Source organism: Chamaea fasciata, unplaced genomic scaffold (assembly GCF_029207755.1).
Source record: "Chamaea fasciata isolate MVZ Bird 193981 ecotype frontalis unplaced genomic scaffold, bChaFas1.0.hap1 SCAF_9, whole genome shotgun sequence".
NCBI lineage: Eukaryota > Metazoa > Chordata > Aves > Passeriformes > Sylviidae > Chamaea > Chamaea fasciata.
In genome coordinates this window covers 2,712,377-2,739,450 of record NW_027094094.1, presented here as the reverse complement: position 1 = coordinate 2,739,450, position 27,074 = coordinate 2,712,377, and the positions used below count along the sequence as shown (strand labels likewise).

The 27,074-nt window shown below is 44.8% G+C and overlaps 1 protein-coding gene across 1 annotated transcript in view; it reads right to left on the bottom strand.

Annotated features, from left to right (window-relative positions):
* Nucleotides 1-27,074, bottom strand: part of CUNH10orf90 (chromosome unknown C10orf90 homolog) — a 58,720-nt gene that overhangs the window by 16,123 nt on the left and 15,523 nt on the right. Inside the window, exons 2-3 of the mRNA XM_066190726.1 lie at nucleotides 13,919-14,013; nucleotides 10,545-11,622 (exon numbers count right to left, since the gene is read on the bottom strand). Coding sequence (XP_066046823.1) covers nucleotides 10,545-11,622; nucleotides 13,919-14,013 — 1,173 coding nt within the window. The remainder of the gene's footprint in view (nucleotides 1-10,544; nucleotides 11,623-13,918; nucleotides 14,014-27,074) is intronic.

Here is a 27,074-nt window from a genome sequence, read left to right as displayed (position 1 = left end):
TGCAAATGATATTTAGGAATAGAAAAAAAAAAAAAACCAAGAACAAGGCTAAGGTACTTAAAGGTAAGATCACAGCACACACCCTGAGCCCGTTTTTAATATTCTGTGTGGGGAATTAGGACTGTTACTCTCATTAAGACTATCTGGAATTGTATATCTAAATCCCTCCACCAACCCAACTTGAAATATATATGCCCCACTGAGAATAGCCAGAATTGCAACTGGATGACCAGAAATAGATGTTTTTTCTATTATCCCAGCTGAGGAAAGGCTTTAAAACTAATGAACAAAGACATGCAAGTGTAATGCTTTGGGAGATATGGGAGAGCAAAACTCAAAGAAACAGAAAGCAGAATGACTCCATTAATAAAATCCAGCCAGTATAGATGGTAGTTGTAGAAGTTCAGCTGCTTATAGAAGCAAATTTAAGGAACAAAACCATAATTACATCTGGAGAAGGGTCATTTCTGCCCTGTGCAAGAAAGATGACAACAGCTCAATTTTTAAATAATGACTCAGTGAAAACCATATGATATTGGAGGAGTTAAAAATATCCTGTAAAACCAAGGGTAGGTTTCAAACGCTTTTTTTTTTAAAAAAAGAATTTTTTTTAAAAAAAAAGAATCCTTGATCTTAGAGTAAAATAAGTATATTGTTTTACTGTAAAGTATCTTTTTACATTTCCCCCTCTTTCCCTTCAGGGGGTTTTGCTAACGGGAAGTGACCCTGCATTACAGCAGGTTAAACTCGCCTTTCCTTGAGACACACACAATCCAGGCAAACATCCCCTGTGCCATTGTTACTGCTTCTTTTTTTCCCCATTTCACTTTACAGCAGGATAATTCAGCTTTTCATCCTTGCATACAACACTCTCCCCAGTGTTCCAGTGTGGACTCTTGATGATTTGTGACAAAGTGCTTCTTTGAAACCGGCCAAAGTTCATCTTAGCAGAGGCAGGGCTGCAAATCCTCCCCGGCCACCAAGTCAGCCCAAGAGGTGGCTGGGGAAGGGACACTCAGAGCTGATTCCCTGTGTGTCCCCAATGAGATCAGACATCAGCACTGGAGGTAGCTTTACATTACAGACCACCTGCTGGAGGGTTTGTTTTAATTTAATAAAAGCCCCACATCCTGAGCTGCTGAGCTCTCCCGGACCTCCGTGCTGGGAGCTGATGCTGCCAACACCCCAAGCAGAGAGGAGCAGGAATTAGCATTCCATAGATGTGAGAAACTTCTGCCTCCTTCAAGGTTTAGACCCAGTTGTGGAGACCCACACGTGCCTCAAGCAGCCATCCATAATCCCAAGCAAGACTCCAGCCTCTGCCTGACAAAGACTGATGGCTCAGCCCTTATCATGAATCAAGGGTTGGCACAGCTAAGCCACGCAATCTTAGATATGAGCAAACAGAGCACATCATCTCAACAGCCTGGTAACCCAGAGAAATGGGAACACTGAGAGCCATGACAGCGTTATTAGTTATGCCAGGGTTTGTCAAGGGATGCAGGATAGGACGGAGGATTTATTTTTCAGATCGCTGCCGAGGGAAAGGCATCACTTGTAATCAGTCAGTGAGCTGCAGTCAGCCAGGGGTGCCGCGAAATTCACGTTTCCACTAAAATTCCTGCTGGCCAGCAATGGGACTTTTGTCCCAAACTGCCTCCTGATGCTTCTCAAATGACTCGTTTGCAAGAGGCAGCATCAGCTTCTGCTCTGCATTAACATCCATGGAAACTACCTGAATTCCTGGTAATGTAGCTCCGCCCACGCTCCCTGTTCAAAATGTGATGTTTAACAAGGTCTTGATTCACCTTTCAGCAAAAACCTGGGGCTGGGCCCTGTCCTCAGCTCCCTTCCCAGAATTCTCAAGATCCAAAGTCAAGGTAACTTTGCTGCCAGCTCATTCCTCCCAATGCATGTGTCATTGCACCTGCATTAATGCTTCTTCAAACAGCCCTGCCTGGTGGGGTAAAGCTTAATTATCTCACCTGTATCAACACCACCTCAAGCTAAGAGTCTAGATTAAAAAATTATCTCTAACAAAAAAAGCCTCTCTTTTTCCTAGCTACCTCTTCTGGGTTTGTTGGGGTTTTTTTTTAAACCATGTTCTCAGCTGTGGCCACATTTCTCAAAAGGAAGAGGCTTTCTTTTGGCGAAAGCGAATATTTGACTGCAGAAAGTTGTAATCATTTAAAACAAAAAGTGTACCTAAGAGCTGTTAGGCTTCAAACCTATAATCAGTCTTAAGTAGGAAAAGCTTCTTAATGTCAAGAAACAGCTTGTTTACAGAAGGCTTTGGGCAAAATCAGTGCAGTGGCTTCAGAGCAAACAATCCCAAACCCAGCTAATCACCAGCCCCTAATAATCAGCCTCTCCGTGCTGAAGTCCAATTTATTTTCTCAAAGCACTTTGCAAGTAGTTAATTGACCTTCTCACTAGGTGTTAAACAAGGGAACACCAATTATTCCAGGGAGGGAATGGGGACACACACGTGCTGCACCCAGTCTGGCTGTCACGGAGAGCTCTGGTGGAAGAAGAGTTTGCAGCGGCCGCACCAGCAAAATCCTGCAATTTAACAGCTTCCAGTTGCACCAGGGCAGGTTGAGGTTGGGCAGCAGGAAAAAATTCTTCACTGACAGAGTGGTTAACCCCAGAAAAAGCTTCCCAGGTGGAGTCAGCATCCCTGGAAGTGCTCCAAAAAGCAGTAGATGTGGCACTTGGTGATAGGGTTTGGTTGACATGGTGGTGTTGGACTTGGTGACCTTGGAGGACTTTTTCTAACCTTCCTGACGCTGTGATTCTGTGAGAAGGAAACATTCCTGCCTGGCACCTGCAGGACATCACCTTGCACTCGGAATCATGAGAGGGTATAGTTGCAGCAGAATATTTTAGTGGGCAGCTAATAACCCACGCACACGATTTGAGGTGACTGCTCGCAGCACTGAGCTCCCAGTACCCAGCTGCTCAACTACAGTGTTTGTATATTTTAGTGACATTTCCCCCTTTTCCTTCCTATGAGCTGGGAGAGGATGAAAGGAAGGAATATTTGCTGCCGTACTTTCGAGACATTCCCTGTAACAGCCACGGACCCAAAACCTCCGAGTAAGAAATCCATGTTTGCATTTCCAGGATGTCATGCTAGAAGCTATCAGATGCTATTGTAGTGACTCAAGGAGTAATCTGATGCAGTGTGACTTAAAAAAAAAAAAATAACGTTCAGGATGATTCAGAACATTTAAATGGTGATTTGCAGGGTAAGAAAGGCACGGGCCACTTGGAATTCTCATCATGTCCGAGGCACCTAGTTCAGCTCTTTCTGATAATTTACCGCAGCCGGGCTGAGCCAAGTATTCATTTCACAGACTGCACAAGAGTCGTTCCTAGTTTAAACCAAGTGTGAATTAGGGGAAAATGAGGCTCTTTACTCCAGTGGCATAATGCAGTCACTGAATCCACAGAGCACATCTCCTTTAATCATTATTTTAATGATTCTGGTATTCCAGCCGCTGGAGTGCTAACGAGTGACTTGTACCCTCTAGTCTTTCACTACAAATTGTCTCACATTCTTACCAACTCTGACAGCTCAAGATAGAAATGTCACAGAATCATAGAATGGTGGAGGTTGGAAAAGACCATTAGATCATGGAATCCAAAATGGAAAAGAGTGGAAGACTCAAACACTCAGTTTTCATATGCTGAAGTTTAACTTGGATCTTCAGACAACACGAACATCTTTAGGAAAATCTAATTTAAAAGTGTCACTCATAAAAATGTGTTCTGTGTCATCGTTAACAGGGCAGACATCCTTCTGTCTTCTAGAGAAAAAGTGGCCTTTCTACCCAATAGCTTCATTGCTATGTCCCATAACTGAAAATTGAGCCTTTAATCCTCAAGAGACGTTTCCCGAAGGAAACTCCAACTCCAGTCAAATTATTTTATGATCATACCCTTAAACACGCAAAACCAACCAAAAAGTCACATCCACAAGAAAACCCCAAAGAAACAAACAACAAACTCCAGGAAAATCCAACTGCCTCTGGCTGCTCGTTGCCTTAAACCACAGAGAAACTGATAAAGAACAATTGGTGCCACAGGAGAATGATCTCAGCCAGGGTCACTGTGACATCACAGCGTTGTCACTGAAAGCCAGCTTTGGCCCACAGAGCCCAGAGCATCGCCCTTCTCCCCTGCTGTCATCATTGCCCACAATCTCCAGGGGTGGCCTTGCCTCCATATGGCAGGACAGAAGGTCGCCACATCTGCCTTCTGATTTAATGAATAAATAGTTTAAAGGAGTGGAATATCAAAGAATGTCCCTCCTGCTGATCCCTTCCTTCTCCCACACCCTTTGTCCCACCAGATGATGGGGAAGGCAGCAGGCATTTGAGACAGACAGCAAAGCTGAAGAGCCGGTGCTCGAAAAAAATGCAAAAGGACCCTCCAGAAAAGAAGAGGCATCCCCTTCATTCAACAGATTAATTTAAAAGCTCCAAAATAAAGAGAGGCAACTGCTCTGGCCCATCACACAGGTTGGGGTCTGTCTCAAAGGCTGGCAGCATCTTCCAGAGTCACCTCTAACAGGATTGTCAGTTCCTCACTCGAGTTTTCAACACCTGAAATGATTGAATCCTCATTTTCTGGGGATGCAGCACATGAAGGTCACACCTCAGTGTAACACAGACCCAATGACACAGAATGTCTAGACTAAGGAAAATTGACAGCCTCCTCCATTTTAAATTTATCCCAGATGAAGTGAAACATCAAAGGAGCTCCTTTTAATGGGCTTTTTGGCATGTGGTCCTTTGTTCTTAACAAGTCAGCACCAGCTGCTGTGTCCATAATGCCAAGTCAGTAACGTCCCCAGCCAGATTCCTGGCTGGTGTAAATCAGTGTCACTCCTCTGCAGGCAGAGATTTCAGTTGGTTGACTTCAGCTGAAGATTTGGCTCCTTGTGCTTAGCAGGTGCAAGCTAAAGTAAAATCTCCTGTGCCATATTTCATATTTCTCCTGTCTTCACCACCAGTTCTGCTGCACACATTTGCAGGGTGGAGAGTTAATTAGCATCAGCTGGAGCTGCTCAAGTTTCTACACAATAAATTCCATATTGTCAGGAACTGCTTTCCTCTAATTATATCTTGTTCATGTAGACATATATATATAAATATATATATTTGTATATATATTTATATTTACACACATACAAATCTTGTACTCTGGCATATTGCAAGGTGACTTTCCCATAAACAGAAGACGAGGTAAGAACACCAGATAGGCCACATTCCTTCATCATAGCATTTCAAATAGTATTTAATAAATGAAAGTAAATATTACTTATAGCCTTCAGATTTCCTAATTAGCCCATTCTGATACACTAGTTTAAAGGTGACCCACAAGATTTTCTTGATACATGAATGCCTCAAATACCTGGAGGTCTTCAGTGTGAATTCAAGGCAAAAAATATATTTTTGCCTGGCAGGTAGCAGCTTATCAAAGTCCCACAGCACCAGCTGTTCTGATTTTACTCCAGTATGAGTAGGAATATACATACATGCATCAAAAAATTAAAATAGAATTTAATTTGAAACAAACTAAAGTCTAGTTATTTACCCCTTAAAAACCTGCTGCTGACTTCAGCACTTGTCAATAAATAATTTCAAGAAGGAAACACAAGTCTGTAATCATCTGGGACCATTCAACACCCAAAGACCAGATGCCATCTCAGTTTTCCCCACTCGTTGCCTTGGGTTGTTTAAATTAAGCAACTTATTCTTTCAAGTCACCTGCCATGGTCTTTGGGAAAGGTAAGAGCAGCTACATTACCGAGTCTCTGATGAGTCTTCTTCACTGCTGTGACTGTGTCCTTCCCCTCCCAAGCACTTTGTCCCTGAATTCTGAAAAAGGAACGTTGGGAGTGTTCCCCTGGACGCCCCTGGGCCAGGACAGCTCCCAGGGGCTCAGGCACTGCTGTTTGTCACAGGCACCCCATTGCGTGTCACCTAGCTCCCACTGCTGACTGCAGCACGGAACCATGGAATCCTTCAGGCTGGAAAACACCTTTATGTTCCTCAGCTCCTACCATTCCTCCAGCACTGCCAAGGCCACCACTGACCCGTGTCCCCAAGTGCCACACACATGGATTTTGAATCCCTCCAGGGATGGGGACTCCAGCACTGCCCTGGGCAGCTGGGCCAGGGCTGGACAAACCTTTCCATGAAGGAATTTTCCCCAACACCCAATGTAAACCTTCCCTGGCCCAGCCTGAGGCCGTTCCCTCTCCTCCTGTCCCTGTTCCCTGGGAGCAGAGCCCGACCCCCCCGGCTGTCCCCTCCTGGCAGGGAGCTGTGCAGAGCCACAGGGTCCCCCCTGAGCCTCCTTTTCTCCAGGCTCAGCCCCTTTCCCAGCTCCCTCAGGAATTCTCCAGCCCCTTCCCAGCTCCATTCCCTTCCCTGGACACTCTCCAGCCCCTCAATGTCTCTCTTGTCCAAGACTGACCCCAGGATCTGAGGTCCTTCGGCAGTGCCAGCACAGGGATGGTCACTGCCGTGGTCCTGTGGCCACACTGTGGCTGCTGATGTCCCTAATTTTGGGTGGCTTACATGGGAATGTGGTTCGTGATTTTCCCCTTTGTCATCTCCCCTGCACCCTCCTTGCACATCTGCACCTCAGCTCAGGGCAGTGGGATCCACCCACCATCCAGACTGGATTCACTCTCCAGCTCAGCTGTTATTCCTTAGTATCTCTCCACATCAGTTTTGGGTATGACAACAAAACATGAACAAAAGTGTGGAGGTGAGCAGGAAATATTTTGGTTTAGAAAACAGCTGAGATGTGTGAAGGTGCCCAGGCGTGAAGAAGTTTATTCTTATCTAAGATCAAATGGATAAATTTAGATGTTGGCATTTATAATCTTCCCTAGAAAAGTGATGATATTGTTTAATCAAGAGGTCAAAAAGAATTTTAAATTGTCCCATTTTCTTCTTTTTCTCCTTTTTAATACTTCAGCCTAGAGCCCGGTTGGTAATAGATAGTGAAAGATGGATGGAGAACTAGATATTCATGGGGAATATATTCTTCAGTGAAAGGTAGGTGAGAAATTAAGATTAAAAATGTTCCTGTCTTCAGCAGAAACAAGACTAATCTTTTCATTTCTAACTTACCTTGTATTTATGAGGCATCAGCTGCGGACAGGAAAGGAAATTGCAGCATTGCCTGAAAAGCAGCGTTAGCAAGTTCTGACAGCTTGTTAAAAGCCGTGACCAAAGGCAGGGTGATGCACATCCATCACCCCTGACAGGGACCTCATGGAGCCTGGCCTGGGCTGGCCCTTGGCCATATCTCTGAGGTGGGTGGCTCATGGGGCCCCCAGTGGGACCCTTCACACGTTCCTGCAGTTGCCCAAGGGATGGAAGTGTTGGCCACTCACTAAAAATAAACACAATTCTGTCCTACGCCTCTGTCCTCCCACGGTTCAAGTCTGACTTCATGTATAACACGGATTTTCCAGCACTTACAACCCCATTTCTTGCCAGATAATGGAAGTAGAGGCCCAAAGCAGTGGAGCCAATAGAAGATACAGTCCACAGTGGGGAAATATCATATTCCATCCTTGGGATGCTCTAGCACGAACCAGGGCTTTGAACTCTGAGTCTCAGAGATTTGGATTTCCAAGTGTAATTCCCATCCACGAGCAGAGCTCAAGATTTACGTTTCATTAACAATCCTAAAGCATCCTTTTCATATGTGGCACATGGTGGAAATCTGTAACTCTGGAGATTACCTGGCCCAGCCTCCTGCTGAAAGAAGGGCCTTAGATTAGGTTATCCAGGTCCATGTAAAGCCAAGTCTCGAAAAGTTGAATTTGGACACGAAATAATATGAGTAATACAGTAAATAGAGTCATCATTACTGCACTGAAGTCACACAAAAGATTAGGAAAAAGACACTCCAAAGAGGCCATGACTCAAGTGCTATAGGAAACAGCGATCCCAGCCCCAGCACCTGTAAAGCAGAGAAGTATTTGCGTGCTCATTCCAACTCAGATCCTAATAAAGCAACCTATACATCCTGGAAACTGCATTTACAGATTTCATACAGAGAAGTGTAGCCTTGAAAGCAATTTTTCTTTCTTTTTTTTTTTTTTTTTCAGCATAGTGATGTTATTACCACTTGTATTTCTGCTGGCAGGAAGCTCTTGCCTACAGCTGCAAACCAATATAAACTCCAACTTTCTGGGTCATCAGAAATGTAATGGACAGAGTGCTCTCCGCAGTTACCTCATCCATAAGATAACTGTGTTAAAGCACGAACGCTGTGGCAAAACTTGCTCGCTGTCCCTTCTTTGCTGGTTCTCCCTTCTTTTAAACACTTCATTTCACAAACATTTCATTGCATAAATGCGGAGCAGGGCAAAGCTCAATGAGAACAGGTTTGGATCAGTAAACAGCAGAGGAAAAAATATCCAAAATAACTGGGAATCTAGAATGGGATAAAATTTCTTCTCCAAAAGGGTTGCTCAGTCCTAGAGGGATTTAGAAGCCGTTTGGATGTGGCACTTGGGGACATGGGTCAGTGGTGGCCTTGGCAGTGCTGGGGGCTGGTTTGACTGGATGATCTTAGAGGTCTTTTCAAACATAAATGACTCCGTGATTGATAATCTCATACCAATACTTCTTCTCACTTCACCCATTCCAAAAGTAAAAAGGACTCAAGTTTTTCGTTTATCCCAGGTTAAAATCACACCATTACCTCTCATTTTATGGAGCAATGTAGATATCCCATGCATTTTACCAGATTTCTCCAGATTGGTCCCATAAAATGGTTGATGGCTGTGCTGGGTGATCCTGCTGAGGAAGGCTGTTGTTTTGGAGCATTATTCTGGTTGTTTATACAACTTTCACACAGGAAAGTTGTAGTAAGCTGATAAACACCTCCTTTACATGTTACAAAGGGTCTCAGCAAGAGAAATGTATGTCTTTACATTGTACATTATGGCCCACACAAAAGGTGGAAGCAGTTAAAAAGATAACACTTCCCATGTTTATTTACACCTATAGTCTTGTGTACACAAATGGTGGAAGTCCTTTATCACAAGCCAGTATTTCTCAGCTCCCTACTTCACTGAGTTCCACCTTTCAGTAAAACTGTGGAACCATGAGCAGCCTCCCAATTCACTTTCTAATTATTTCTAGTAAAAGCGGTTCTTCCATGCCACCACGGCATCACTAAGCCCAGGGAAGGCTCAGTTTAAAATCTGGTTTATCACAGAGAAACCGTAGATGGTGTTGAACAAAACCTTGAATACATAACGCTCCCCATGGAGTGATATTCCCTGATATTTAAAATTAGGATGTATGCAGTGAAATGTTTCATGTGCTGGTGCCATCCCTTTATATTTCTATCCCAAACCCCTTAGCAGTGGTTGGCATCTTCCCTCTCCTGCTCCCCACTGTGTCTTCTCCTCTCCAACACCACACAGCCTGGATTATGCTTAGGAAAATAGAGGAATATTTTATGTCAGGCTCTGCCCCTGGAGGAACAATCCCATTGATTTTGGAAAAGGGAGAGCAGGAGAGTGTGCAAGGAGTTTGCACCTTGCCCGGCCCTTGAGGCAGCGTGAGGCTTCTCATCTTTCTGTTTCCTTCCACTTGCACACTGGGAGGATGAGGCACAAAGGAACTTTAGGAAGTGGCTCGTGTTCATGCACTGACCCTTAGAGATCAAAAAGGCCATCTAAGAAGAGGGTAATTGCAATTAAATGTAGCCCAAGGCTGCAGGATACACAGGGGGTGAGTTTAATCTTTGTGCTTTTGGTAAAAAACAGACTCGGCTCATTGACAATCTTCCCATCCACCTTCCCTTCCTGGAAAGGCAATAAACTCAGCTGTGGTTATCCAAGTGTGCTGGAAAATCCCAGTGCAGCAGGAGCTGCACCACTCTGGGCAGGAAGCAATCCCCAGGGCCCCTCTCCCTCCCTGAGGAAAAACGCTGCAAAGAACATTTTATGTCTGCGAAATGCTTGGAAAGGTTGGAAACAAATGTGTTCAAGATTTGCAAACCTTTTACCTGGTTGCATTAGGCATAAAAGCCTGGGCTTAGTACTGTAGCCTTCGAAATAAAAGCTGAAAACAAGATCATTTTTAATTGCAAGGAGCACAAAACCAAGCTCAGTGCAGTCATCTCCTTCTTGATTTCACACCTTGAAATTCAGCCCTTATTCAAAGATAAACCTAATTATTTTCAGGGGATAAGCACTTGCAGGTTGCTGGGAAAATAATAAAAAACACTGTTATAAATGGTTTTTAAAAAAGAGGTTTAATGCAGAAAACACGAGGGGATTTTTCTCTCTCAGCTGATGAGCAGCACGCATCACTAGCATGGCAAATATTCATGGCAGTGCTGGAGCTGGAAACCTCTGGGTTGTGCTCTAACTCCCTGAGCCTCTGCAGAAGCAATGATTGCTGTTATCTGCTCTCACAGAATCATTCTGATGGGGCTGCTCCAGCCCGAACCTCTGCTCCACCAGTCTGGGGTTTCTGGAAATGACTTACCTGCCTCATTGCTTGAACCAGGAATTTGGAGGGAAAACACAGCGCGGTGGCTGCCAGGCTGCTCATCCTCTTCCTTTGCTGCTGCTGCTGCTGCCTTGTGAGGTCCTCTGGGAATATGCACAAATGCTGGAAGTCCCGAGGCAAAGACGCTTTGGAAAGGGTATTTACTACCCAAATGTCCTTCCTTAGTCTTTTCCTTCTTAATTACTTTATTTCCTGTGAAGCCTGCGCTCAGGTGTGCTCTGAGTGGAGCCCCGTTTGCTCCTGGGAGCTTCCTTGGAGCTCTCGCCTCCATGGGCTCTCCATTAGCTATGCCATCTACTCCATCTGCTGTTAATCCGGACAAACTGCACTTCAGGCTCAAGGACAACGTGGATCTGTACATTTTTTGGCATTTCACTCGAGGTTGGTCAATGCACACATTGAGTGACTTGTCTAAATAGTAGATGGTGTTGGGACACGGCTGAGACACCTGGAGCTGGACACGGGAGATGAAGGAAGGCGGCATTTTCTCCCTCCCATCGCTGCTTTGAAGACCCACGCCATCCTCCTTGATTCCAGGGTCAAAAAGCTGCTTTGGGGGTTCTTCACCTAATTTTGAGCAAGACTTGGAGACCTTTAAAGGGGGTTGGTTTGCATGGGCTGGGGGAGGCCAGCGCTTGAGGACAGCAGGGACTTTGCTGGACGTGGGGGACACAGTGTTGGGCTCTTGGCCAGCCCCAGGGCCACGTGGCAGGTCTCCAGAGCCCACAGGGACACGCCTGGCTGTGACAGTGATGGAGGCAAAGCCTCTCTGCTGGCTTGGACACTGGTTTGGACTGGGGGAGTCTGATGGTGACATAGTGTCTTCTAAAGATGCCTGAATTTCTAATCGGCTGGGAAGCACCAAAAACGTTCTGCTAACGACGGCTGACCCGTGGTGAGGCAACGATGGTTTCGGCTTTCTGTGACAAGCTCTGGGCTGGGGGATCAGGGCCTGCATAGGCAGAGAGGGCTGGTTTCCTCTGGATTTATCCTCATCAATCTGTGCAATGATTCCTGCTGAAATCGACGCTGTGTTTTGGAGAGGCAGAGGTTCCTGCAAACGAAAAGATTCCCAGTTATCACCATACTCCATTTTCCTGTGTGCAAATCATCCACCATCTATCACAGCAGACATTTTTGTTCAAAATCTCTTGTTAACCTTCTATTCATAATAACTTTTTTGTCACTTAAAAATGCACGTTCTTGAAATCAGCTCTGAATTGTCTGCGAGGCTTCAATGGAAACTTTATCACTCTTGTGAAGGAAAAAATATCAAAATTTTAAACCAGGATTCCATAGTAGTATTTTGAGTATTTAAGTCATTACCACGGATAGGATTGGTGAGTGTTTAAAAACGGACATGGCAAAGAAAGTTGCCAGTTTCAGACTATAAACTCCTCTTTCATGATGACTTGCTGGCATTTAAAATGCATTTAAATATATTATGGATCCCTGGCCTGTGACATCACATGCTGCCGAGGACATGTGGGCGCCAAGGACATGACAGCTTTACAACCTCACCAGTTAAAGGCATGAAAAACTCCCCAAAAGATACAGTTACTCACAGGGGCTCTGGGCACTATTTTAATTAATTAGTTCCCTCTTTCTTATGATTCCTTGGTGACACCTGCCAGTGATGCACAAACACGTTATGTACAAGATTGATTGACAGTGGCCCAGAGACTGACAGTGGCCCAGATTAATTTTTCCATCCATGACAGGGAACATCCATCTTGACAGACCACACCTTTCTTCCCTCCAGGTGACAAAGGAGGTTCTTTTATGTTTCAGCTCTCTGAGAAAGAGTAAACCTGAGTTTAAAGCCTCCTGCTATTATTATCTACCCCACTGGGCACACAAGTCCCATGCAATAAAGCATCTGGCCTAATCTCATTGCTGCTGGAAAGTGGCTGATTAGGTTTCTCCTGCCCTGTGCTCCCAGATCTCTTGATCCTAATAGAAAAAAAACAAACCCAAAAAACCGAACACAACACAGAATTGGCATGCAGAATGTGAGGATTAGCTTCCTAAAGAAAGCCCACCGTGTGTTTAGGTGCCACCGACTCCTGCTCGTTGGGATTTCACACCAGTCCTAGCTGAGTGTCCCTATCAACTGATAATCAATGCTAGGACTCAACAAGGGCTTCACAAAACACAAAATTGTTCTTCCTCCAGGAGGACTGTGGGGGTGACAGTGCCTTGACCTCCCTGGTGCCATGGTCACCCTTCTCTGGGCTTGGGTGACACCGCACCCAAGCCCATGGAGAGAGGATCTTTAAGGACCCTTCCAACTCAAACCATTCCATGCAAACCATTCCATGATTCTGAGCTCCTGTGAAACCATCCCTGTGTTCCTCCTCTGTGCAGGAAAACATCACCAGAAGCAGTTCCTTTGTATCTCTTGGGAACCCAAATTGGCAGAGGTAGATCAGGAGTTTATTAACGAGGTGAAATGCCAGATAAATTTTATCAACTCTTTAAACCAGCTGCCTGTGATTTGGACAATTCAATAATTTCACAGCCTCAGGGAGAGCATTTTCTCCCTCCTCTGTTTCTTTCATGGTTTGTAACAACATTTGCCTCATATTTTCTTCACTTCATTTACTTCTACCTACAGGTTTAAGGCCTTTGCATGCCTTCCAAAACTCTCAACATCCCCAGATTTCTACAGGGCACCAAAGAGGAATGTTCCTTGAGAGACTTTATTTTGGATGCATCTCTCACGCTCCAGTAGTTAATTTGACATTTATTTCTTTTGTTGAGGGCTGCACAGATGGAGACATCCTGCAAGAGTCCAAAGGCATGTCAGAAACGCTCCTGACTAGCTAGAAACTCATGCACCAATGTTTTAAATAATGTACTTTTCCTTTTTATTTTTTCCCCTGTTGAAAACATGTATTATTTCGCCCTCCCAATCTTCAGCAAAGAAATGGATCTTTAAAGGTTTGCCCAGCTGATCCTGTGCTCGTTGGGGGCTTTCAAGCTTCACTGCCTCTTGTGAAAAAAATCCACACACACACTAAGTAATTGTGGTGAGGGGAAAACCTCAGGCTTTATCCTCAGGACATATCATTCAGAATGCACTGATATTTGGGATATTGCTTGATTTAGTCTCGTGAGGGTTTTTTTACAACTTCTTTTCCCCAAGAAAACATGCGATTTTTTTCCCCCTCACCAAGAGCACGCAGAATCTCAAAACTCGACCATCATTTTGTTTGGCTTTTCTGCTGCCTAAGCTAAGCTTAGCTAAACAAAACAAGTCCAAACATACTGCTCAGCAATCGATGATTGTTTTTTAAACCCTCCTGCATTCTGCTGACTGCTCCCCAAACAGAATTTATTTATGTTACCTTGGTAGGGCTGGATTTTCCCCACACACCACTCTCCCACTGAAGGCCTGTGCATGTCCTCTGACCATCAGGGCCCCAGCACTTTTGTGTCACCCCTGAGGGAAAACACAGAGAAAAGAACGTTACTGTCAGTGTTCTGGAGGAGATGAGTTAGAAAATGTGCTTTTAAATGGAGTGCGGCAGGAGGGAAAGAATCCTGGAAATGACCTGATTGCCCTGGGATCTGTCTCTCCTCCTTCACAGGGGAGGCTCTCGAAACACCCCTGGGATCCTATTGCAAGGATTTGGACAGTCCCACACTGTGTTCAGGGCTGATCCAAAACTTCGCTATCTCTGCTCTGGATTTCCGTGGCTTCAGGCACGACCACGGAGGGACTGGGGAAGCCAGGAAATGTGGATTTTCAACAAACACCCCTTCAGTGCTCTCTGCAGAACGGGGAGCACAGACAGCCCAGCACTGAGCTGGATTTCACTAGCTCTGAGTCACCTGCACACTGCAAGAGCTGCAGTGATTCCAAACCACATCCACAAACTCTATTACATCACAACATTCCCAGTTCAGTGATAACTGTCCCACCAGCACCTCAACCTCTGCTTTTGTCACGGGTTGTTTTCTGCGAGCACTCTTCTCTCTCTGCAGCTTTTTACACGGAGCTGATTTCCTTTTAACACCGTCTGGGCCATTGCACTGATGCATTACGTCTGCTGTCAACTGCTTTGCCAGAAATTACGTTACTTTCTAGTTTGTATTAAGCATCCAAAATTAATTTTCAGAAATTCTCCACTTGGACTGAAATCTCTTGACGTTCCTGGCTGTTGTTCTACAGCAACATGTCACATCACTGGTAAGACCTTTTGTATTATTTTTCTTCCAGCCAGGCAGGCTGCCACAGGAGAAAATTTTTTTGCTAAGTGGAATTTCAGTTTATGTGTTACATTGTATTAACAAAGGAATATAAATCAGCTCCACTTTAGGAACTGTTTATTAAACCATGCCCACCGCAACAGAATTCATCTCCTTGGGCAAAGGGGAGGAAGACATCAGATTTATCCCTCAAGAAATCTTTAGTCCCACCACAACATTCAGAGGGTGTTTGATGAGCTTTTTGTTTCAATAAGGTACACTAAAATATACTTTAACACTTCCCTAGCATAACTCCAAGATGCCAATGCCACCGTGTACATCCACAGCTGGCAGGAAGGAAGAGGTTTGTTTTTGTTGTGGTGCACGGTGAGAAGAACAGGATCAAAGCACAAAATCCTCCGCTGCTGCTGGGGAAGCCTCGTGGAAAGGTTATTTTCAGTGTATCAGTGCTGTGGTGAATTACACATGGGCACCTTTGTGGTGAAGAGCAGCCACGTGTGCTCTTATTCATTTTTTAAACCAACTAAATAGGGAATAACCTGCAGAGAGGGGTAAAGAAGAAATTCTTGGATGGAGTAAGACATTAATAGAAATTTGATAAAAACCTCAATGTAATTAAAACAACAATTTCTCCTAATTTATCAATATTTTCCCGAAATGCTTTGCAATAAGAACCCCACAATTGTCTCAGATCAAGGAGGAAACTACGACAGGAGATCATCAACTGCTGAATGTCAACTGGTGCACAAGGAAATCCAGAGGTAGGCCAGGGAAAAATCAGATCCAACAGGCTCATTCTTCCATGAATTTCATTCAAATGCATTTCCAGCACCAGAGAAAGACTGTGGACCACAGGGTCAGCGAAGAACAGGTTGTCAAAGCCCACACTGCAGATTGCACATAGCAGGTAAATTATTCTTATCCAAGTAACCTCCCATGATTAGCAATAATCTGTGGGTAGAACCTTCCAACATCCCACAGATCCCTTGGAATAGACTGATAGATTCTTGCCTGTCTAACTTTAAAAAGTAGCTGTTCCCGGAGCAGGAGAGGCAGGAAGAATCAAGGTGAGAAGAAGAAGAGGAAATATTTATTTCCTTTGCTAAATCATCCACAGTGGAGTTTGGCATTTAAGCATTGCCTTTTGTGCCCTATCCCATGCAAGGACATTCTCATATTGCTATAGGAATCCTACAGCTGGAAAACACTCAAACTTTTGGCAAGTCATTGAAGGCATTTGCTGAGACAGATTAAATGGCATTGGTGGCAAAAGCACTGGCATTTATCGTGGTACTATTAAATCTATCGTTGCAAACTTCACATTTGTTAATTCACGTTAAGAGAACAAGCAAAAAAAAAAAAAACAAACCCAAAACCTTTATTTTTAAAGCTCTTTTGAGCTTGAATCTGTGTTTGCAATGCAGGCGCTACAGGGAACACAAGGCTGAGACGTGTCACACACCGAGCATTCAAATCCTCGCTGCTGACAAAACACATCGCCCCGGAACCCTCGTTACACAACAGAGCGCAAAGTTCACTTTTTCCCTGGTGCAAAAGCAAGAAGGAAATGGCATTTCAAACACTTTCTGTCTCTGTGGGGAGCAGGAGAAACTTATTTCTGAAGTAAGAAACCTCCGAGGTGAAATCCCAAGGATTGGTTTAACCTCCCCAGACCTTCCCACCACAATCCACCTCTCCGGCTTAAAAATGGGAGATGCCACGAGGAAAAGAGGAGCAACTGCTGGTACGTGACCTCTGTCCTGTGACATCTTCACTCGTTTTAATTTTTCTCCCCTCACGAATCCTGTTTGTTGAGGCAAAAGCTGCGCTCCTTGGCAAGGCCTCTGGACATCCGGCTGCGGCCCAGGGTTTTCCTAATTACGGAGTGCAGCTGGAACTGATTCCCCCGTCTCGAGTGCCTGGATCCCGCCTCGGGCCAACTGGCAGCCGCCTCAGATAATGGTTCACAAAAGATGTGCTTGTAAATCAGCTGCTGGAGCCCAGATCGATGGCAAAGGTGAGGGCGCTGCTGAGGAATCGCGGCCCCGGAATGTTTGGCAGGCCCAGGGCAGCCCCACGCGGAGCCAGCTCAGGTTTTGTACAAAACTTGGGACTCGGATAAAAAACCATGGAAAGGGCTGGTTTCCCAATGGTTCAGGTCTTTGCCAGGCTGGGGGACGCTGATGACGAGCCAGCTGTGAGAAGGACATGGAGGGGCTGGAGAGCGTCCAAGGAAGGGAACGGAGCTGGGAAGGATCTGGAGAATTCCTGAGGGAGCTGGGAAAGGGGCTGAGCCTGGAGAAAAGGAGGCTCAGGGGGGACCCTGTGGCTCTGCACAGCTCCCTGCCAGGAGGGGACAGCCGGGGGGGTCGGGCTCTGCTCCCAGGGAACAGGGACAGGAGGAGAGGGAACGGCCTCAGGCTGGGCCAGGGGAGGCTCAGGGGGGATATTTGGGAAAATTCCTTCACCAAGGGATATGGGGAAAATTCCTTCACCGAAAGGGTTTTCAAGAATTGGAATAGGCTGCCTGGGGAAGCAGCAGTATCACCCCCCTCCTGGAAGTGTTCAAAAATCTTGTGGATGCGGCACTTGGGGATGTGGGTTAGGGGTGATGTGGCAGGGCAGGGGGAATATTTGGACTCGATGATTTTAGAGAGCTTTTCCAACTTAAAGCTTTCTGTGATTGACACCTAGAGTGACACCAGGCAGAGCTGGAATGACTTTAGACCACTGGCCCTGGCCTCATCCCCAGTTTTTGTCAGGAAAGTTGCATATTTTAGTCACTTGCTGTTCACACGCTGACAAATCTCAAATGTGTGTCAGCACTTCTGGCGTCCCTTGTTCTGCTCCAAGCCCTGCTTGCTCTGCACTGACCACGTCCCCTGTCCCCTCGGAGCCACCAGCATCACCTCACAGTGAACTCAGGAACCTCCAGGAACCTCCAGTGCTTCCCTGAGAGCACCATCAAACAGCACTGCAGAAAAGACACTGCTATGGAAAGAGGAAAACTTCTCCACTTTACAAAAAAAAATTACCTTTTTTGTTGATCTTAGCTCAACATCCATGAGACTGGTGAGGGGAGTTGGGCTCCCACCCATGTCCATGGCATCAGGATCACTACAGCACTCAAAAATTCCCCAAAATTTCTCAAATTCTGCAGTTAGCACCTGGGAGCTAAAGGACAGGGACGGTTTAGCTGCAGGGTCAGGTATCAGAGCAATCACTCTGCTAACACAGTGTTAAACATTTTTTTTAAAGGCCTTTCCTTCCTTCTGTGTATTATTCTTACTGGAGGAAGTAATTTATACTCGACTCTGTTTAAAACATTAGAACTGTTTCAATTTCTTCGTGGCCTTTTTAAAAATTCAAATACCTGCAGAAGCCTCGAGGAAAAAGAAGTGTCGTCATGAAAGATTCCTCAGCTCAGCAAGGGCTGGGAGAGATCATCGTTTGCTCCTTCAGATCTGAGGTGAGTCATCCAAAAAAAAAAAAGAAAAAACCATCCGGACATTACGGATACATGGGAGATGAAAGCCAAGCTGGAACGAGCACCGGAACCAAACCCATGTCTTCTGGTCTTCTTCATGTGTCATAAAGAAAGGAGAGCATAAAACTGCAGAGCCTTCTGGTGTCATCCAAAATAAACCTGAGCAGCGGAGCTAAAGTTCACATTCCCGGTATGAAAAGTGGAGACATGAATGCTGGAAATTCCACCTTTCATCAGAGTCCTCGCTGATGTCGAATTGATTTGTGGGGAATTTACCAAAAAATGTTGTGGTTAGCTGCTAATGGTGAGTGCTGCATTTCCAGAAAGCCTTGGCACAGGCACAGGGAATGGTTTGGGTTGGAAGGGACCTTAAGATCATGGGCAGGGACGCCTTACGTGATCCCAGGGTGCTCCAAGTCCTGTCCAACCTGGCCTTGGACACTTCCAGAGAGCCAAGGGCAGCGACAGCTTCTCTTGTTGTCCTTCACAGACAGTCTCCTGAGCCTCCAGAGTGATGTTAAATTCGTGGAAGAGGGGAGGGGTTAAACTGACAGTCTCTGCAGGATCTGACATTTAACAACCTTGTGTTAAGGCTGGGCAGGAATTTTCACCAGGAATACTTCAGGAGAACAGGGTGCCACCCTGAGAACTCAAACACACCCAAAACCCACATGGGATGTGCTCTTCAAGAGAGGGGGTCACAGGGACAGTCCCTCAATCCTCTTAGAGCATCTGTGCTGAATTTACAAAAGTCACCTTCACATCCTGACGACAGGGGTGAAGCAGCAACGTGGGCTCAAAGCAAGGGAAAGCAGCTCCAGCTCTTTCCTTGAAACCTTTCCTGTCTTGAAAAAAAAAAGCCAAACCAACGCAAACAAGCTCTTTGCCACAAAAGAAAGCGCTTCAACACAGTGGCACAAAATGACGGTGTTTTAAGGCAGCTTTGTGGGGAAAGCTTTCAAATCAGAGTGAGCCTAACAGCCTGAAATCATTTCAGCCTGAACAGGATTCATTATGTAAACAAAACAGAAAAGTTTGGGGTTTTTTTGTTGTTTTCTTTTTTTAAGATGTCAGGACGGATTTTCTCCTATGACAAGTGAGATTTGATAAGTGAATTATCTCTCCCTGCTTGCACACCTTGGAGCTGTGCTGGCTGCCTGCAGAGATGATTACAGGATCCACCAAGGAAGGGACAAATGAGTCCTGGTCTGCTATCAAAAAGCCACAAGTCATAAATGTCTCATTATCCGTGCCATTAGAAGCAAGGTGCTCATCAGGGGGCCAGAAAGAGCACAGGAATTAGATCTTCAAACCCATGTATATAAGTGGGGAAAAAAATGGTGTTTTCATTATGCATTGCTGTTATTCTTTATCTCCAATTAATGATATAAAGAGAGGGATCACCCCCAGCACATCCATCACACCGAACAAATGAAGATAATTCTTCACTTTCTCCCTGTTCCCTTTCTCCTTCAAGTTTTCTTTCTTTTTTCCCCTTTATTTTTTTTTTAATTTTCAGTGACGTGATGTTGGGCAATCCAATATTATCCATACATTGCACCATGATTCTGGGACACCAATACATTTCTATAATTTGGACACATTTTTCTGAGAGGATTTGGCAAAGCAGCGAGAGATTGTGCATGAACAACCAAAAAAAAACCCAAAAAAACAACAAACCCACCCCAAATTCTCCTCTGAGAAAAGGAATCCTCCTCAGGAAATCCCAGGAAATTCTGATTCCTGTATGAGGTGCCCTGTGCTCACACCAGGGGAGGAGACACCTTTGGTTTCGTGCCACAGTTCCTGTTTGGTGACCATTTTATTCTTTTGGGAAACTGCTGATATTTCTTTAAGCAAACCCTTCAGTGGGGTCAGAGATCCCAGGGAGGGGTTTTGCCCTGGAGGTGAGGTCTGGGATCATGTAGGAACAGGAAGATCAGTGGGAATCAGCTGGAGATGAAAGGCTGAATGGCTCTGGAAGTGTCACTGGCCTGGCATGGGAAGCAAGAGAGGTGAAAAAACAGAATCAAGGCACTCACTGGAGCCTGTTTTATGTAAGAAATTTGTAGCACTGACTTTTGGGTTAGACCAACCTGAATAAATATATTCAATATTTCAATACGAACATTGGATGTGCCAGAAGTTTGTAGAGAAAATAAAGTAACCAGGAGACAGACAAAGAAAGGAGGTGAGTCCAGGCAACATGAGCACCTAAATTTTTCTAATTTTAGGGAATTCTGAGGACAATTCCTGGTTCAGAGCCTTGCACTGAGACTCTTTAGTACCTATTGTCACATTATTTGGTTTATTGACCGTTGAGCACCCAATATCCTCTCAAAGTAAAGATGTAATTAACAGAAACATTCCATAAAGAGCTGATGGAAGGTTTCCTTCACCCCTCTCAGAGTCCCCTTCCCAACCTGGCATTAAAACAACCCCATTTTAGAGACCACATCCATTTCTGGAAGTCCAGGAATGCTTGAGACAGCCAGAAAATTCTTAAGTGACTGTAAACATGATAAATACAATGCATAAGCAAACAAAGGCAAAGCAGTTTTTGCAGCCAAAAAATTTCTATTTATGAAGAGTGATTTTAGTGTTATTATGAGTATTTATGTAAAGGTCATAACACGCAGAGAATTTGATGGCACAAATGGATTCTGTAAATAAAAATTCTTCCCGTGTTGCTGAGAACTGGTAGCAATTACAGAATGGACACGTCTGCCCGGAGCTGCTTGTGCATAATAAGAGCTCGAGGTTTTTGTGTGGCCTCCCAGTTCAGTATTTCTTATATTTACCTGCTTTTGCAAGAGAAGAGACTCCGAGAGGACAAGTGCACTGCCTGTTATGCATTTCATGACTCAATATATGTCGTGCTGCAGGGAGTTTTCTGAGATGCTTTGGCTTAACAATGGTATTTATTGATTTTTATTTTTTTTTCCCCCTTTTAATACTCTTAATACAGCGGTGACTCGAGAAAATGATGTGTGCCGTGGGTACAGATGTTTTTGTGGAGGTATCAAAGGAGTGATTCCAACCCACATCTCCATCACTCCCATTTTGTTTCCAAAACAAAGAAATGGGATGCTCAGGAGCCAAATTTGACACTGAACGATTTGTACAACAAAACAAAACTTGCTGGAGCTCCAGCCATGCCAGATTGAATAGAGACTTTTCATGTTACTTTGGTACAATAGAAGCATTCATTTTTTGTGTGTGTGTGTGTAATACTTGGGATTATTCTTTCTTTCTGAGAAGTCTTTCACATTAACTGCTGTGATTACAGCCATCACAAACTGCTTGATAATAGGGGATGCAGGAGGCTAAACCAAGATTTTAAAAAAATCAGCTTTCACAGGATGAAAACACAATAGCCAAGATTTAAATAACTATGAGGCCTCAAAACTTCAGTTTCTAAGTCGCTGGTATGATCACAAATAGTTTTGTTTTGCATTATTTAAGAATATTTCGCAGCTCCCTCTAATTTATTTCAATTGCCATGGACTTGCCCCTGTTCTAAGTCAAACTGCTGAACTTTGCAGTTCAGTTCCACCACATAAAACTTTTCAGTTGGTGAATTATTACCCGAATTTCCCTTTGGAAGGGAAAGCAGAAAACCAAATCTCTGTTCATAATGTGCTTTTACCACGTACCCGTGCTTTGTTCAATCGTGAAATTGCCCTTTTTGGATGACATTGCAACAGGTGGAAAAACACAGATAGAGATTAAATAGAGATTGAACCAAAAATGTTGTCATATGACCATAAAACAGGGCCTGGGGGGTGTTGGTTTTATCACCAGATTCAGCAGAAGACAATTGGCCGTTGCCTTTTTTTCTTTTCCTTTTTTATCACTCAGGCTTTCAGCTCTGAAATGGTGCAGAAAAGTCTGGAATCAAGGATGAAATGTGAAAGCCCTCAAACCTGTAACCCCAGGCAGCTTTTTGGGATGAAAAGTGGAGCTCTCTCCAGCATTCTTTTGGCTGTGGAAGTCACCTGGATGGGAAGGAGCAGGGCTGGGGCTGTCAGCATCCAGCCCAGGCTGCTTTTCCAAGAAGGAATCAGCTGCTGCCTAGCAACCACCCAAACCTGGTGGCTGTTTGTGCATTCCAGTTCTTGTGCACAACTCAGCTCAAATCCCAAATTATTGCATTCAACGATAATTGCATTCATCATCAGAGCTGCAACAGATGAATGAGAAAGCGCATTTTCCTTGAATTCTTCGTTCTCCAAGGTTGTGTTAGTAAAATACACACCCCACCCAACAAACTCAATGCCAGGCCAACCAGAAAAATATTTCAATATGTGAGTGGTTATTTTTCATGATAGTTGCCCTAAAGATCTACTTCCACGAATAAAGTCATTCAAATACCTTTACATTTTAATAATCATGTCACTAAGAGAGATATAGGAACAAACTTAAAGGGCCGTGCATTCTCTTGGGCACAACACAAATTTTCCTGCAAAAAAGTTGTCCCTGTGGTTTAGAAATCTTGATTTTTTTTCCCCTAATTATTATTTATTGCATGTGAAACAAAGAGGAAAAAAAAAAAACAAACCCCAAACAACAAAAAAACCCAACAATGCTTTTGCACCGTGCCCTCTACGTGGATCACATTTTTAGCCTGATTGTCCAAAAGGAATTTGATTTATGTCGTCTCCTTCTTTATGCCCAACCTGGGCCTTTTGAGGTTGTGGCCTCTTTCAAGCAACTTGACAGAAGGGTCGATAGCTGATCTCCCAACGAGCTGACCATGAAAATCAATGGATTTGTGGGAATGAGAGGCTGCCACAGACAGAAGTTCACCAGGTCATCCCTGTTTGACCTAAGGACGCATCTCCCAGTCAGGCAGGATGCATCCCTGGGAGGAGGCACAGGGGGCAGATGGAAGAGGGAAAGGGAAAGGAGACATGGGGAGAAGTGAGGAACAATATCTGGGTCTGGGCTCATGGGCTCTGGCAGCTCTCATGGAATGGCGTCTTGCTTGTCAGCCTGGATTTTCCATTTCACATTTTCATTCTCTAGAAAAATATGGAAATCTCACGGTAAGATTATGGAAACTGAGGGGCTTGGATGATGCCTTGGGAAGGCTGAGCTGGAACAGAGACTGGACAGAGCTGGAGAATAAAGCAGGTATTTATTAAAAGGCCTTGAAGGATACATTTTGGGCAGGACAAGAGCCTGACCAGGGCTACACCCAAGGTGGAACCAAAATGGTCACAAAATGGACAAATGGTCACGAGGTCTCGCACTTCTATAAGTTTTGGTCCATTTGCATTTTGGGGTTTAATTGTCTAATTACAACTTCAGATGATGAAGTCTCATCCTTCTCTCTTTTCTCTCTTTAGCTCACCCTTGTTTGTGCTTTTGGGCCTGAAAACTTGTAACAGTTGTCCTTGGTCTCCAGCAGGAAAAGGATTTGTATTGTCTCCCTGCTCTGTGAAGAGAGCTGACTAACACTTAATATGAGATTCAGAACTACACCCCTGGGCAGCACAGGATCTGAAACACATGAAAGCTCAAACTTAAGGCATCACAGAGAAAATCTAATAAAGCGACAGCTGCTTGACCCTGGCAGTGGGGTAACTTAGACATCACCATGTGCAACATCTGTCCCGTTTGAGGTCACAGAGCAAAGCACTGCTGGAGCAGTCACCCTCCTAAATGTGACAGACTCAGCATCAGATTCCCAGATTTTACTGCAGAGAATGCTTGGAATAATTCCACGTGAAGTGATAACTGAGCAGCTCAGAACAACCAAATGCTGAAACAATTCTCTCTCCAAGGCAAATGAGGTGGCTGGGGACGGTTGCCACCAGCACCACTTTGTTTGTCCTGCAGTTGTTCCTTTCCACGACAATCTCTGATCCAGAGCCAAGGCACAAACCATTAAATAACTCAGCTGCACTCTTCCCCCAGCCAAATCCTGGCCCTTCCACATCCAGCCTTTCCACTGAGTGCTTTGGGATGGGAATTAATCCCAGATGTCTCTTCAGGGTCACCTGTTCCAGGACACAGACATTGCCGAGTGTGCTTTCAGAAACCTCTTGGGTCGCTATTGATACTCCCTGTTCCCTCAGCTGCCATCAAGCCCTGGGAACGACCTGCAGGATGTGGCTGAGCCTTTTCAGGCTCAACAAGGAGCACTCTGAGCTCTCAGCCCTGTGCTGGTGACACCGAAGCTCAGGCAGGACGTGACCAGGTTAGGATCGGCCCAAAGCCAAGGGCAGCAAAGCTCAAGGTAGAACGTTCAGGGCTTTTGGGAAAGCTGCAGCTGGAAATGTGGATATGAAACTGTCCAGCCAATCCACATGGCTGCAGCCCTCCCTCCTGCACCCTTTCTCCTCCCTTCTGCACCCATATCTTCTTTTCATCCCGATTTTCTCGGGCCAATAGGCTCAGGTAGATATCTCTGTTGGATTTGTTCCAGTTACTTTGGTTAATTTGCAATTTTAGTTTGATGGGCTTTTTGGTTTATGTTTTTGAGGGGTTTTTTTGAGTTGTGGGTTTGCCTGTTTCATTTGCTTTTTTTTTTTGGTTTGTAATGAACCATTTTTTTTACATCCACTCCAAAAAGGAATCTTGGTGGCTCTTATATCCAAAGGGAAAATGGAGAAAAGCCTGGCCTTTGCTAGGACAAGTAAAAAATCTGTGCTGGGAGCACTCCAGCAGCTGTCCCACCCTGAGGAAGAAAACAGGCACGTTTTATTTCAAACCCTGAGCCATGGAGCTCAGTGATCCTGAATTTTCTCTCCCCAAACACATCCATGCAATCTGGATGGTGGGAATGCTAAACAGATGTGGACACACAGGGATTAAATCTAGAGAGCACTGCATTATTCAAGGGATTTGAGGCAAAAAGGCCAATATTTACAACAGGATTATTTACTGTAAATTAAATCCAACCAACAGCAGCCAACTGGAGAGACAAACACTGCAGGGATACCTGCAAGGGCATTGGGTTAAAGTTTTGTCCTCTTTAAACAGATTAAAATCCAGGCTTTTTAATTTTTTCCCCTTTTAAAGAGCAAAAAAAGATTTAAAATACACTCAGAAGTACGTGCATTTTTTGGTGTTTAGTGGGATAAAGGTCATCTGTGATGTAAAAAATAAAAAAATCCCCAAAATTCCAGCAAGTCATTATTATTTGAAATAAAAAGGCAAAAATATTTCTCACAACCTAAACTGAAAGCGTGATTTTGGAGGATGTGTCTGGTCTATGTCATATTGATTTAAAATCATCTTATTACTCTAAATGTAGCACTGCCTTAGTTAGAAGAATGTGGGGATTAACACCTTGGCCAGAAATTTAATGCTGATAGATGTATAAATGCAGATTTATGTACTCAATTCAACAGTTAAGGAAAGTTTATTAACTCAGAATTAGGTGGATTTCTCTAATTTATAACGGTCTTTTTATATTTAAATAAAACACTGAAATGAGCACAAGATGTTTCTGTACCTTGGGTGCACATTGGTGTTTCTGGCTGTGATGATATTAGGATTTTCCCAGGATTTCCAAGGTTGAGAGTGTGGGGTTTTTATTGGGTTTTTGGGGGATTTTGGTGTTGTGGGATTTTTGTCCCCAAGAGAGCAGTTCCAGCTTAGTTCCCTGTTGCCTTTTAAAAAGTTAAATGAAGGTGTTACTGATTTTGTTGCAAATTTCCACCAGCTCCAAACATTATTCTTCCCAACCCTCTCCTTTCCTAACAAAGCTTCCAGATCATGGTTACCCATTGGCAGAGCTTCAAATCTGATAAATGCTCAACCCAAATTATCATAACTTCACTCTCAGATTCCTGGAAAAAAAAACCTCCTTTTGGGACACAACTCTGAGGCGAGGTCAAGACTAGTACAGAAAGAAGCAGGGAAAGGAGCTTATCTGGTGTGAAGTAATGCTGTAATAAAATCCAACATTTCCCTGAAGGAGGAGTTTGCAATACCTGCACCTACAGCAGGTTATGATAACAGCCTCTGCTTTGTGGGGAGAAATAAACAGCTTTATGTTCCTGACCTCCAGCACACACAGCCATGAAATCAGAGTGCAATTGGAGTTATTTGCTGCTTTTTAGATATTCATTTCTCTTCCCTGGTGCTGAAAAAGCCTGGTTGAAGGCAGCTTATACTAGATTAGGCTTCCAACACCTTCATGCATTATAGACTCCAAAGACATTCTTTTTTTCCCTCCGCTCTCAGAAGGTGAAAGTGTTGAGTCATTTCTTTTAAAGACCTGATGGAAGTTATTGCTCATTAAATGAAAGAGCTGCTGCTCCAGGCTGGGCTCAGAGATTCTCTCCCAGGCCGAGCTCAGGGATGCTCTCCCAGGCTGAGCTCAGAGATTCTCTCCCAGGCCAAGCTCAGGGATGCTCTCCCAGGCTGGGCTCAGGGATGCTGTTCCTGGCTGGGCTCAGAGATTCTCTCCCAGGCCGAAATCAGGGATGCTCTCAGGCTTGGCTCAGAGATTCTCTCCCAGGCCGAGCTCAGGGATGCTCTCCCAGGCTGGGCTCAGAGATTCTCTCCCAGGCCGAGCTCAGGGATGCTCTCCCAGGCTGGGCTCAGAGATTCTCTCCCAGGCCGAACTCAGGGATGCTCTCAGGCTTGGCTCAGAGATTCTCTCCCAGGCCGAGCTCAGGGATGCTCTCCCAGGCTGGGCTCAGAGATTCTCTCCCAGGCCGAGCTCAGGGATGCTCTCCCAGGCTGGGCTCAGAGATTCTCTCCCAGGCCGAACTCAGGGATGCTCTCAGGCTTGGCTCAGAGATTCTCTCCCAGGCCGAGCTCAGGGATGCTCTCCCAGGCTGGGC